We start from the raw sequence: 14,721 nt of genomic DNA, 5'->3' as shown, positions 1-14,721 counted from the left end.
TTATTGGTATGGAGGTCGGATATATTTGACAAAATATCCTAATTGAAAAATAATAACTAATTTATAATTTGTTTAGGAGGGTTGGCTTAAGCTGTTAGTTAGTTAATGTATCTTATATAGGCCTAGGTCGGTTTATTAATTATGATATTTCGTCAACCAAAAGCATAAAGGCCATTCCCTTTTGATTGTAAAATGTGATAACATTTTGTTTACGACTTTATGTCACCGTGCCCTACATAATTATTAAAGATTATGGTTCACTTACTAATCGTAGTGCCTCGTTTTTTGTTAGTGTTTTTTTCTCTCTGTAAAGTAAAGTCGTGTCTTCTTAGTTTCTACACTCCCTATACTAACTCCCTTTAGGGCCTCATCGTCACTAAATCAAATGAACATTTTAACATTAACATTCACTGACTGATGTTCTCATATGTGAGCTTTGGCGCGCGCCGGAATGCACGACGCGCACTCTAGGTTCCCCATAGCGCGCGTGGTGCGCATCAACCAGCAGACGGCCGGGAGCAGACAGGCGGAGTGGTGCGTACTCCTCCTCTCTGAGCTCACAACCCGGAGGAGACAGGCGGAGTGGTGCATCCTCCTCATCCTCCTCCTCTGAGCACACACACCGGTGAGGCTCGGATGCATGCGTAACACCCAGACACCGAGTTTGGAGCACGGTGAGACAACGGACGGCGCCATGGCTTGCTATAACACTTTTCTGTTGAAGACGGACAATGTGGAGAAGAAGATAATCATGTGGGGTTTCCCGAGGACACGGTACACTAACTGCAACGGATCGTCCGGGGCAAGCGAGCAGACCGAGGTTGTGGTTAACATAGGGGGAGTTAAACAGGTGTTGTACGGGGATGTGCTGACCCGCTTCCCGGAGACCCGTCTGGCAGGGATCGTGGAGAGTTCCTCTGCGGGTTCTGAGGACCTCTCCTCACTGTGTGACGACTACGACCCGGACTCCAGGGAGTTATACTTCGACCGAGACCCCGATGCGTTCAAGTGCATCATGGAGCTATATTACTACGGGGAGATCCACATGAAGCGAGGCATCTGCCCCATCTGCTTCATGAAGGAGATGGAGTTCTGGAAGATAGACCCCGACTATCTGGACGAGTGCTGCAAGAGCAACCTGAGCGACGTGGAGAACGAGCTGGCGGAGATCGCGGAGAAAGTGAAAACCATCCTGGTGGACCGAGATGGGGACCCGTCGGGCACTGGCTGGCAGCGCCTACAGACCATCCTGTGGAGGCTCATGGAAAAGCCCGAGTCCTCGCTCCCCGCGCGCACCATAGCCATCGCGTCCTTCTTCTTCATCCTGGTCTCCTCCGTTGTCATGTGCGTGGGCACCCTGCCCGACGTGCAGATAGAGAACGCGGAGGGGAACCTCACGGAGCACCCCACGCTGGAGCTGATCGAGACCCTGTGCATCGGCTGGTTCACCGTGGAGTACGTACTGCGTCTGATCTCCTCCCCCAACAAAGTCAAGTTCGTCCTGTCGTTCATGAACATCATCGACTTCATGGCCATCATGCCGTTCTTCGTAGTGTGGACTTTAACATCTCTCGGCACAGCCATGATGGAGCTGGCCAACGTGCAACAGGCGGTGCAGGCTTTGCGCATCATGCGCATTGCGCGGATCTTCAAGCTGGCGCGCCACTCGTCGGGCCTGCAGACCCTCACGTCGGCGCTGAAGAGCAGCTTCAAGGAGCTGGGCCTACTGCTGATGTACATGGGCGTGGGGGTGTTCCTGTTCTCCGCGCTGGGCTACACCATGGAGCAAAGTCACCCGGACACCTTGTTCACTAGCATCCCTCAGTCATTCTGGTGGGCCGTCATCACCATGACAACGGTGGGCTACGGTGACGTGTACCCCAAGACCACCCTGGGTCGGTGCAACGCGGCGGTCAGCTTCCTTTGCGGGGTCATCGCCATAGCGCTGCCAATCCACCCCATCATCAACAACTTCGTCATCTTCTACAACAAGCAACAGGTGCTGGAGACCGCGGCTAAGCACGAGCTGGAGCTGATGGCGCTGCGCACCAGCGACGACCACCTGATGGCGGGGTCGCGGTGCTCTCAGGGGTCCGCCGCGGGGTCGGAGATCTGGGACAGGCCTTTGACTTCTGCTCACAGCGAGGCCCACGCGCCCTTAGGTAAAACAGCATGCGCAAAGGGAGGGATGGAGTCTGCGGAATGAACATGAGTTTGACGTGGCACAGAGGAAACTAAAAACACATATCGGATTAACCAAGGACTTCACCCGTGTTGCTGTTTATGCCTGAGTACATAACGCATCGGCGGCCTAAAGTTTGTGTGTGTGTGTGCAGTCCTGCAGTATTCGCTTGTCTTGCTTGTATAGCCGATGGAATGAAAAGGATCAACTAGGAAAGGTGGCGGGTCGGCACTTTAAATTGAGGTCGCGCCTGTCAATGACATGTTCAAAGAGACAGATTGACTAAATTAATAGCAGGTTTTTTGCGCACAAACTCAAGTAGGCCGTGGGGATGAGACTGGTGGAGCGCGTGCGCTTGCCGCAATCTGTATTGCGGTGATCCGCCGTCCGCGCTTATATAACCGACCCGTCCACATAACCAAACTGTAACGCATAAATCATATGTCTATGGAGGAGTGGAGGGTATGTGTTTGCGTGTGTTCGTGTGCGCGGTTGTGTGTGTGTGTGTGTGTGTGTGTGTGTGTGTGTGTGTGTGTGTGTGTGTGTGTGTGTGTGTGTGTGTGTGTGTGTGTGTGTGTGTGTGTGTGTGTGTGCGTGTGTGCGTGTGATATTTTATTGTAATGCTTTTTTTTCACGTCAGTCATTCGTTCAAATTAGTAAATAAAAGCGTCATGGCACATTCCTTATAGGCAAATGATGTTATATCCTATGGTAACATTTGTAACAGACCATATCAAATGACCCCTGGCCCCTGCTGACCGGGGTGGAATGGAAAACTGTCCCACCATAGTCACACACAGCCAGCATCACTACTGGAGAAAGTATTACTACTTTGTCTGGGGGGGAAATATTATTCAGTGTTGCTGAAAAATGTGCCAGGATGGGCTTCCATTTTGCATCTTCTATTTTCAAGCAGCTTGCAGATCTCTTGCTTTCTCTCACACTCCCTCTCTCTCTCTCTCTCTCTCTCTCTCTCTCTCTCTCTCTCTCTCTCTCTCTCTCTCTCTCCCTCTCTCTCTCTCTCTCTCTCTCTCCCTCTCTCTCTCTCTCTCCCTCTCTCTCTCTCTCTCTCTCTCTCTCTCTCTCTCTCTCTCTCTCTCTCTCTCTCTCTCTCTCTCTCTCTCTCTCTCTCTCTCTCTCTCTCAGAGGAGTTATATTGACCACAAAGTTAGGCGCTTGTAGGCGGGGGGGGGGGGGGGGGGGGGGAGCAACAACAACTCGTCAAGACTGTCCGCCCCCACACTCACACATATACCCTCTCGCACATACACTCTCTCTCTCTTTCTCTCTCTCTCTCTCTCTCTCTCTCTCTCTCTCTCTCTCTCTCTCTCTCTCTCTCTCTCTCTCTCTCTCTCTCTCTCTCTCTCTCTCTCTCTCTCTCTCTCTCTCAGACACACACATAAACACAATTTCACATACACAATCACGCAGTCACACACACAATCTCTCTCTCTCACACACACACACACACACACACACACACACACACACACACACACACACACACACACACACACACACACACACACACACACACACACACACACACACACAGACACACACACACACACACACACACACACACACACACACACACACAGTGACACACACAAACAGAGTTGTATGTGAATAGGATGGTGGTGGTGCTATCGGCCCTGGCAGGGAGAAGCAACAGATCCACGTATGTCAAATCCTGGACACCGACCCCCTTTGTATCCTCTGATGGATGGAGCCGCAATGCTTTAGATGGGTATTGTGCAGTCGGTCACTGTCACTCGGTCTTCCTCTCCCTCCTTCTGTGACTCCCTGTTTCAATCTGCCTCGCTCTCTCTTCCTCCCTTGCCCATTTCTCTCAGGATAGTACAAATGCACAGGCAAACACGTGTATTGTCACGTTCGAATTTAGACACACAGGCCTTAAAATATAACCCTCCCTCCCTCTGCCACCCACCTACTCAGCTAACAAAGAGACAAGCGACTGTGTGTGTGTGTGTGTGTGTGTGTGTGTGTGTGTGTGTGTGTGTGTGTGTGTGTGTGTGTGTGTGTGTGTGTGTGTGTGCGCAGACACACACACATGCAGACTGTCAGACACACAACCACTGTTCGTGTGCATATGAAAACACAGAACAAGCGGCAGTATAATTAAACATAACCTATAATTTTACCTCCAGTGGAAATAATACAAGATAATATACTCCCACCACATGAGATGAACAAGATGGAGATCTTGGATGAATTATCATTATAGTTTGAATAAGAAGCTACTGAGCTAAACTAAGGTAACAGGTGCACTGCAGAGAATTATCAGCCATATTTTCACATTAGACTTATTGAACACTCTTGATGGCATTTAATTATTATGTTTTGTTGTTTCTGTGGCTGACATTTTTAATAGTTCCACTCTCATTGTTGTCTCATTTGTGTCTCAAATTGCTGTCAAATACCCTGCAGTCCAATTTGCTGAAGAGGATGGTTTGAATACTGCGCACCATCATCTCAGGTGTGTGAAATTATATTGTGTTTGTGGTGTTTTATTGTTTCTTTTTTTGCTTTGAAGGGACATTTGTGCGGTGAAGCTCTCTTGTGGATGAAGCTGACTCACAAGCTGTTATGTACTTACTGGTGAGCCACAGGAAGAGCCGACCAGGGCTGCGTTACACCACACGACAACCATGACAACGCAAACATGCACCACCAACGGCAAAACTCGTCTTCTCCTCTTGATGAAATGTAGTTCGGCAATTTTTGTAATTATTGTAGACCTGTGCCAGTGAGTGAAAACGCACTTTGAAAGAAGCCCTGAAGAGCTGTGAATATTAAACATGTTGGCTCAAAGTGTGTGTACATCAATGAGACAAATGACCTCTCATAGTGTGCTCAACTTCACCAGGACACACACACACACACACACATATATATATCTTTCTTTCTTTCAGGAAAGATGATCCCTCTAGTAAGTCCCTGACTGTCTGAGGGTAGTATTACTGTGAAATATGATGAACTTTCACCGTGTACTGCAGATTTATGGGGTTGTCAACAAGCAGCTCTGCAAGCTCTGCAACGATCAAGGTTAAACACCTGGAGCAGCGAGGGCGCCCTTGTTTAAAAGAGAAATCAAGGAAAACGTATGTTTAGATTGTTTCCACGTTCAAGATGTCTCATAGTTTGCTGGAAATCCTGGCGATACAAAGCCCCACTGTTTACTTAATTGACCTTAACACACGTGCAAATATATTTCATTGAACGACACGTGAACGACACGTCAAACAAGCCTAATCAAATGGGAACAGTGTGAAAATTGTTAATATTGCAGTGCAAATCTAGCTGCACTCAAATCTGATGGAGTCTGTACACACTACACCCATGGGAATCCATATTCAGCAAAACAGGCTCCGATGCAGTTATTGGATGAGCATACGGACGCATAACGAACAGCGGCATGCCCCCCCCAACCCACCCACCCCCCTCCCTCACACACCCCCCCTCCCTCTCTGACATATAGCCATGCTCAGCTGTGGAGGAGCGAGGGAGAGAGAGAGAGAGAGAGAGAGAGAGAGAGAGAGAGAGAGAGAGAGAGAGAGAGAGAGAGAGACAAAGAGAGAGAGAGACGAGAGAGAGAGAGAGAGAGAGAGACAGAGAGAGAGAGAGAGAGAGAGAGAGAGAGAGAGAGAGAGAGAGAGAGAGAGAGAGAGAGAGCGAGAGAGAGACAGAGACAGAGACAGAGACAGAGACAGAGAGAGAGAGAGAGAGAGAGAGATAGACCAAAGAGAGATAGACAGAGGGGGCAGCTAATTCCCCCCCTTCCATTGAGCACAGATACAGAAATAGAAGTCGACATAAAAGGAGAAAACCTTTTCCGACCTGCAACACTCTTTAATTCTTCCAGCCAAACTTGAACGAGGCCCTCCTGTGTGCCCCGTCCGCCCGGGTGATTTACAAAACGATGGCGGTGACAACGGGAAGAAAAGATTGAACATGACCCTCCCCCGAGCGGTCAGGAGGAGGGTGGACTGAAGATACAGCCGCTCTATTTTCTTTCACTTCCTTCTACATTTCTTTCCCCACCTGAAGGTTTGTCCTCCTGGGGCTCTTGGCATCCACCAGAAAACATCCTCACAGAACGGAAAGAAACTATTAACTTTAGGGAGTCAATTAATTTGGAATATTAATTATAGTTCAGTGCCATCATGGTGAATGAATGTCTGAATTATACCAATAATGATCTATTATTGACGCCTATTTTGGGCCAAAATAAATATTGTTGTCAGTTATATTGTTGGAACAGTTTCCAAAACTATTAAAAAACTTAATTAAGTACCACGAGACATTTCCGATGCGGAATTCACTCCATTATAGTCACTGAGCATGAAGCACTCCCTTTGACACTTAATAATCCCTGGACAATACATGTCCAAACACATTTAGTTGATATGCTTCTGTTGGCCTCCGCAACAACAAACAAGCACACTGAAGGTCCAAGGTCAAGGATTCAGAACTTCAGATAAAATAGAAATAAGCCCCATGCTATTGCTGCTGTCTCTTTGTAAAGCCATATTGTTTTTCCACAGCGTAGCACAATGCCGGAGATTAGTGAAGTGTGCCCTCTGTCCTTCAATTAACCTAAAAGTGCAAGGGTTCCCTGAAATTATAGTTTGTTTATACATTTTCCTATGGTTATTCTTATCATCACAATTACTGTCCTAGGCTGGTCCCCAAACAGCTGTGCTGACCCAGATAGTGAGGGAGAAGACGTCAATCCAAATCAATCCATTTCTGTAAACTGTCTTCCAGGGTCCAGGGAGAAAGTCCCAAATTCCTGTCCCTGCAGTCACTGATAAGCATTCTGCTTTTGCTCTAACATATTTGTGTGTGTGTCTGTGTGTGTGTGTGTGTCTGTGTGTGTGTGTGTGTGTGTGTGTGTGTGTGTGTGTGTGTGTGTGTGTGTGTGTGTGTGTGTGTGTGTGTGTGTGTGTGTGTGTGTGTGTGTGTGTGTGTGTGTTTGCGAGGGTGTTTTGGCTCCAGTGCATTTATGTTGTACTGCAGATATACATTGTACTGCATAGCATATGCTCTGAAAGCGGTGTAGGTTGCTACTTTAGGTACACTCACTCTGTTGTGTTCATTTGGTTTGATGCTGTTCTTGTCCTGCACCAATGACATCATTGGTCCAACTCACATCAGAACAGAGCGAGTGTGACAGGTCCCTCTGAAGCCCAGTCGCTGGTTATGCCCACTCCACTGCCACTGCCCCAACAGAGACGACGTCAGAAGGCATGAGACAGTGTTGGAAGGGCCTGTTTAATTGGTATCTGCTATGTAACATGGGTCTGTAACATGGGTCTGTGACAAAGGGCGACAGTAGCTCAGGAGGTAGAGCAGGTTGGCTGTAGCCAGAAGGTTGCTAGCTCGATCCCCGACTCCTCCTAGCTGAGTGTAGAGGTGTCCCTGAGCAAGACGCCTCACCCTGAATGTAATGTAAATGTCTCCTGTCACTCTTTGCAATAGATGTATGGAGATGTATTTCATTAGGGAAACGGCCTTTGAGGATCACGTAGACCTGAAAGACGTGTGCTGACCGCTGCTGATGATCCAGTCCGTGAGGATTATCCCGTCTGAGAACAACGATGCTTCATGGAGTCAACCAGAGCCTCGCTCCCTGTCTCCCACACAGTCGACACAGATGAACTCAGATGTGTTGGGCGCCCCGTGTGTCCCTAAGTAAGACAGCTCTGCATTATTGAAGTGTGCCATGAGAGTGGAGCCCGCGCCGAGCGAAAGACTCCAAGTGGAGCTATTTACATTTTCTAGTCTATCCATCCTACTCCCTATCCATAAGCGAAATGTGTACATTGTATGGTCTACCCGTGAGGGCGAGAATGTTTATTTGACAACGACAATAACAAGCTTTTTCTCCCTCTTTAACATCTGACATTGCACCTCCATCCCCACCGTGCCCCCTCAGTCCGACGGAGCGATACATGATCTTCCTTTGCCTTGACCTTCCCCTGGCAGCTCCACATTGAGCAGCGGGCTCTGGGTCGCTGGTAGCAGAGGCTCGGCCAGCCCAGCGGCCAGCCCCGCCAACAATGCCCACAGCAACAACAGGTGATGGGTCCGATATAGGCACGGCCCAAAGCCCCCCAGACACGTGGAGACGAGAGGGGGATTACTGCAGCTCTGGATCACAGTGTGAACAGCAGGGGAATAACAGGCGTAGCTCGCGCCAGCGGCCATTATCAACGTCGAGATATACATTCCAGAAGACACATGAGCCTACGTTCCTTCTTCGCTCTCTTTGATTTGTTGCGACACCATTTAAGCTCTGTCTGTAGCAGTTTGAACATCTATTGTCTATAGTTACTGTTTAACGTATGCACTTCAGCTGTGCCCAATTTCGGTTGAATTCCTGTTATCGTACGGGCAATTATAAAGTGTAATGGATCCTGAATATCCTTCATATAATCTTTTAGTATTTATACGGTCACCTTCGACATCATCTGTAGACACTAGAGGGAAATTTCTCCAAGCTTTTCTACACCTAATCCGACGACACTTCTTTATTAATTGAAGGCGGTGATGTGTATGTATGGATTAGAAGGATTAGGACGTGATTAGGTTGAGACCCTGGGCGAGTCATGATGGGTGTCCTTGCCTTGATCAAGCGGCAGTGGGGCCACGTCGTGGGGGGTCCCCAGCCTGGGTTAGCCTGCGGTGATCACAGAGAGCAACCTGCCTATTCTGCAAGAAACGGTGGGAAAACAACAAAGCCCTACCAATCGGTGGTGTTAATAACTCCTAAGGACGCATTACTATACTGGTTATGAAGCAGGGCTTTAAGGATATGGTGAGCAGATAGGGGTTGTATCATCTGTAGACTCTAAAGCATCACACATGCAGTATTCAGTATCATGTGAGCAGCGCTGGCTTGTAACTTTATCAGAATAAAAGTGGAAGATAAATCTGCTCTATATCAGTTGTTTTGCTCTATATCAGTTGTTTTATGTATTAATTTTTTTGTCAAGGAAATCGTAACATGCCTACACTTAACATAATAAGCCAGAGTATGAGTTGAAATAAATACTAATACAATTAGAAGTTGTCTTTTGGATTAAAATAGTTTCCGAGAGCACTGGCGGGAGGGGCTAGGGATGAGGGGTAATTTAACGTGGCAGAATTAGTTTATCGAGTCCCGGTCGTCATGTAGCCGATTACTTCCGTCCGATTACCGATACGGTCGTCATGTAGCTACCTAGCCGATAACGTCCGTTCGGCAGAATTAGTTTATCGAGTCCCGTCGTCATGTAGCCACCTAGCCGATTAAGTCCGTCCGGCAGAATTAGTTTATCGAGTCCCATTATGCTTGACACCCACATAACTGCTGCCAGCTATCTATATTTTTTATTTTTTGTTCCTACTTTTTTCACATACCGTATTATTTGGCAGAATAAATATTTCAGAAAGATTCAGACTTCAATTGTTCTGTGTTGTCAAATTTCATTAGTGACTAAACTAATTCAGGGATGCACCACACCATTATGTTCACCTCTGTTCAATGTATAGACTATTTTCAGACACAATAGAGAAATATCAGTGGCAGGCAGAAATAGGCCTAAACTTTATTTGGAAAGAGTGAGTTTATGAAATTAGCCTATATATTCTTTCATTTGCATTGTTGGATTTATTTCTAAACTATTTTCCTTGAACTCACCCCAATATGTAGACTTGAATCATACCAACTCGTAATTTTTTTTAGCTTATTTATATATTTTTTAAAGAGGACATCCTGAAGACTCAGGAGAGGGAAGCAGGAGGTCTTAAGGCAAGTAAAGAAAAGAGAGTGAGCCAGAAAACAGGCCCTGATACATGCTCTGCTGTACTCTCTACTGTAATATGAATTAAAGAACCACTTTAATGATGTTATGAAAAATTATCGCTTGCATTTCGGGCACTGCTAGGGGCTAAGCCCCCCCAGCCTCTAAATCCTAGTGACGTCCCTGCTTCTATAGCATTTAGCATCGCTGCTTCGGTCTTCATCCAAGCATTTTCTTTTCTCTTTTCACCCTCCTTCCCCCTGAGGCTTTTAAGCCCCAGCAACATGTGAGAAGTCACCCTCTCTCACACCCGCAACTTTACATACACACAAACACAATTTACTGCACACAGCAAACACATCCCACTCACATACCCACACGATCACCTCTGTTAAGTGATTTCTAATGTCCCCGCCGTTCCCTAGATAACACATCTTCGCAGCATGAGCGTTACATGCAGAGAAAACAATTTTCTTTTCAGAGAAAAATCTATCTTTCTAACCTCGAGAAAAAAAACACTAGCACAGTGAGTGTCAAGACAGAGGGGAAAGAAAACCGATGAAATATTAAACATGCTCTGGCTGTCTATGTAAAAAAGTAGGTTATTTTAGATCTTCCGGTAGATAAGCATTCTATCACTGCAGGCTAGCTGTCGCTGGTTAACCAATGCCTATTATACGAAGCGTTGTTTATTGATCCTGATTGGTCAATGGCATTACAAAGGTGATAATTCATTGAAATAATGGGACACAGTTCCGAATCGATGCGCTACAAATGCAGCATTAAAAACAAGCATCCAATACAACTATCGACCAGCTGTTGCTTGACCACACAAAAAGAATTAGCTCAAAGCACCGCAGACACATATTTGATCTATAGCTCATCACAGTTGGTAACTGTGGTGAAAGCAGAATAATCCATGACTGGGTCAGCAGGTTAATAACGAGGCACCCTGTTGTGGTTGAGGTCTGACGTGTGAATGCATCCTCCAAACACACGATGATAGAAGAACAAGAGGAGGAGGGTAATGAAGACGTTCTATCAGTAAACTACTCTGTTTGAAGGCATTCTGTTCTCCGTGGGACAAAAAGGGAAGTGTGTCATCACACACTGGAAGCATTGGCATTTCAATCTGCCCTCGCAATAAAATGAGAGGTCATCTCCCATTCCAACGCAAAACGGGAATGGAATTGCTACTCCCTGCACGTCCCACACACACACACACACACACACACACACACACACACACACACACACACACACACACACACACACACACACACACACACACACACACACACACAGGAAACACTCACACACACACACACACACACACACACACACACACACACACACACACACACACGGCACACACGCACGCACACACACATACGCACAAACACACACACACACACGCACACACGCACGCACACACATACGCACAAACACACACACACACACGCACACACACACGCACACACACCGGTTTGTTTTTCAGAGAGAGGCGTTAAAGACGATTTGCCGCTGCAGAGATCATTATATCTGGGTTTGACCCCTGCCAGGGACCAGAGGTGAACTGGCATGACCTTGTCTTTGCATTCAGGTTGTCAATTGAAAACGAACAACAGGAAATCAATAGTCAGCATCCCCCCACTCTGGAAGGTCTAATTATCACAAATCTCCATACATGGATCTACTTCCTGTGACCTTTGGCTGATGGTCATGAGTTTGAACATGTATATCAAGTGCCGTTTAAATGCCCTGCCTTCTGCCGCTGAGGCTTTATGGTCAAATCTTTTATTCTTTTTCATGTTGATTTATTGCCGATTTCAAAGCCCTTGCCTCCGTTTAAAGACTGCCTTGTTTAGTGCAATCACTAGCTCATGTGTGTATCCATATAACAACAAGTGGCAGATCATCCATACTATAAACTATTCATACGGACGTTCACAATGGATGACGGAGTGTGACAAATTGAGTGTGTGTGCGTGTGTGCACATGAGTAGCACCCATGATCGATGCATACAATGGAAGGAAATGCATCTCCTACTAGTGCCTGTGTAGCAGGCTAGAAACCCTAGCATAGTGCTTTTGAATGCAGCCCCAGATTGTCCTTAAGGTAGCTGTGGCCATTGTGCCTTAGTATGGCTTGTGTCCCTGCTGTAGCGGCAACTATGTGAGTAGCATTTTGATGGATGGACACTTTAGTAGGAGCTTCCCATTCATCCTATTTAGCTTTAAGATAGCCCCCTGCAGTTTGGTCGACTTTGGACTCATTCCCTCAAACCCGTGAGGTTAGTAGTGTGGGCCACACCAAGTGTTGTTGTTGTTTTTGTTGTGTTGTTGGTTACAATATTTTGGGTTTATTAAACCAACTGGGGGTTAAATGTTTTTTAATTCTGTATTAGTTCCATTTCTTTAGGCTGGAGCTGGGCGCCAAACTGTAGGGAGGCTAGGCACCCATGGGGAGGTCCCTTCACTTGCATGAGAGTAAGCACTGGGATACAATGCGTTATTCCACCGGTTTTAGTTTGCAGTGATGATTGATGTGAGGCACTTGAGGTGAGTGGTAGCACCCCTAGGCACTAAAACAAAACCTACACACTTAGGTTTTGTTTTAGTATTGGATTGCTATTTTAGAATGTGATTTTATGTACAAAATATCTTAACTGATTAAAATGAATATGTTCTCCTTATTTAGCTATCTCATTTATGAGTTTTACAATAATCCTTATTTTCAGCAGTTCCAGTTCATGCACATTTTTGTTCCCATTTAAATAAAGACTTGGTTTATTTTGGAATTACCGTCTCTGTCCGTTCAGTTAAACAAATCTGCTTGCCTCATCAGTATTGTGTTGTCCATAATATTCAACACAATTAACCTACCATATTATACTGATTTCCAGGGGTGTAATTCCCCTGGTGGCGTTGTCGGTTCTCCCCTCAATCCTCCCCACTATTGCCCTCGCTACACCTGCATGACTTATGCCTGGTATTCAGCCTGGTTCTGTCGTCTTGCACTTAAACAGCTTAGCTTCATGGCGTTGCATAAAATGCAGCATCCATCAGGACGGTTTCTCCTAATTGAACGTTTCCCTGGAGAATGGTTGACGAGATGCTATATACAATACAACCACCAATCACACAAGAGATGCAATGATATAACAGCCAGAGGAAGCAGGACCTTAGTACACTTAGGACCACCTTAGGTCCACCTTAGTACACGGTGGTCGTTGACAATTACTAATCGATGTGTTCCATCACGAAGGTGCCCATTCAGGCATTAATGCTTTTTATAAAACTATGGATGTTATGGATACAAGTAGGGATTAGAGTTAGGCCTATTCCTTTTTATTAGCCTGTTTCCATAACATTTGATTTTTTTCTTTTAATGAAGTGCATTGTTGAAGACATGCAACACAAAATACCAACATAAAAAACCTTTAATGTAAGAAAGAGAGAAAGCCCTGCAGACTTTGGGGACGCTGACTATCGCCTACAGTTTAATTTATCCTCATATTCCACCGTGCGGTGCGAAGGGCTTAGATGTCAGTATTTTTCCTGCATGCTAATCGGCAACGGAAACCTCCGGCAGCAGTGACTAATCTCACCCGCTGCTCTCACCCAGCTGCTGCAGGTGGTGTGTTAATGACGCCCGAAGTCACCTCACTCACTTTCAAGCTTTGCGTTGAGCTATCGCGAGACACAAAAGACGACTTTGGCCGAGATGAGATCTGAAGGTCTGCGGGGCGTGCGATGCGATAGAGGAGGCGAAGCCGGCTGCTGCAGTGCAGATAAAGGACTAACGTTTCACCTCAGGGGGCTAGACTCGGGAAGCTTTAAATACTAACTTTGTGTTTTTGTGTGTATTATCTGTTCTTTGTCCTTAATCTTCTTTGTCATCAAATTCAACAGTGGTGGCCTTTTGGCTGGCTGTCATTGCTGCCTCTGACAATAGGAATAATCATCTTGGAGATGAAATGCACTGTTTGAATTGAACTGTTTGCCAGTGGAAACACTGCATAGGATATTATTGAGGGAAAATGGGTTTTCTGTAAGAGAGGCAGCCATGCCTATCTCCAGATTTATGATTTATGACGTTTCTGGCCTTACAATATGCTTCCACTGCAGTGAAAAAGGGGAGAGACAACAGTTTGTTAGAGGTAGGATTTATTTAAACTCAATATCGAGGTCAATAATGCCACAAATCTCATGCAGACAAACATCACACCTGTCAGTTCCACGTGGAGCTACATTTGTTGTAATTTCTTTCCCTTTTTTTAATCATACTTTGCCAAAGGCATATGGTCTAGTTGTATGGCAGTATGTTCAGAAAATAAATACATTTAAATTAAATACGCTGTTCCTCAATGCGTTCATTCAAGTGTAGGTAATGTAGCCTACCTTGCTCACATGATATAGCTGGATAAAGCCCATTCTTTTACATTAAAATATCAATTTATTATTTATTTACATAAGGAATTAAATAAGTCCTCTACTAATGCTGTCATCAGTGCATTATTCCATCATTTAACCTGAGATGATGATCGAACCCTCCCGAGAGCCTCAAAAGAAACGTCAACAAGAGTAGCGTTGCTCACTGAGGAGCAACAGGGTTTAATTAAGTAACAGGCACTGAATCAGGTGTTTTACATATGTATAACAGTCGTCCATATATGATATATATATATATATATATATATATATATATATATATATATATATATA

The 14,721-nt window shown here is 45.8% G+C and overlaps 1 protein-coding gene across 1 annotated transcript; it reads left to right on the top strand.

Annotated features, from left to right (window-relative positions):
• The first annotated feature begins 476 nt into the window (after positions 1 to 476).
• LOC132449824 (potassium voltage-gated channel subfamily F member 1-like) lies at positions 477 to 3,351 on the top strand. Its single transcript, XM_060041654.1, has one exon. The coding sequence runs from the start codon at positions 641 to 643 to the stop codon at positions 2,204 to 2,206; it is 1,566 nt and encodes a 521-aa protein (XP_059897637.1). The 5' UTR covers positions 477 to 640; the 3' UTR covers positions 2,207 to 3,351.
• Positions 3,352 to 14,721: the final 11,370 nt, after the last annotated feature.

This window comes from Gadus macrocephalus, chromosome 21 (genome assembly GCF_031168955.1).
Source record: "Gadus macrocephalus chromosome 21, ASM3116895v1".
NCBI classification, from domain to species: Eukaryota; Metazoa; Chordata; class Actinopteri; order Gadiformes; family Gadidae; genus Gadus; species Gadus macrocephalus.
This window is presented reverse-complemented; position numbering and strand designations above follow the sequence as displayed.

Coding starts and splice junctions, on each gene's coding strand:
- LOC132449824 (XM_060041654.1), top strand. CDS start 641: ATGCGTAACACCCAGACACCGAGTTTGGAGCACGGTGAGACAACGGAC.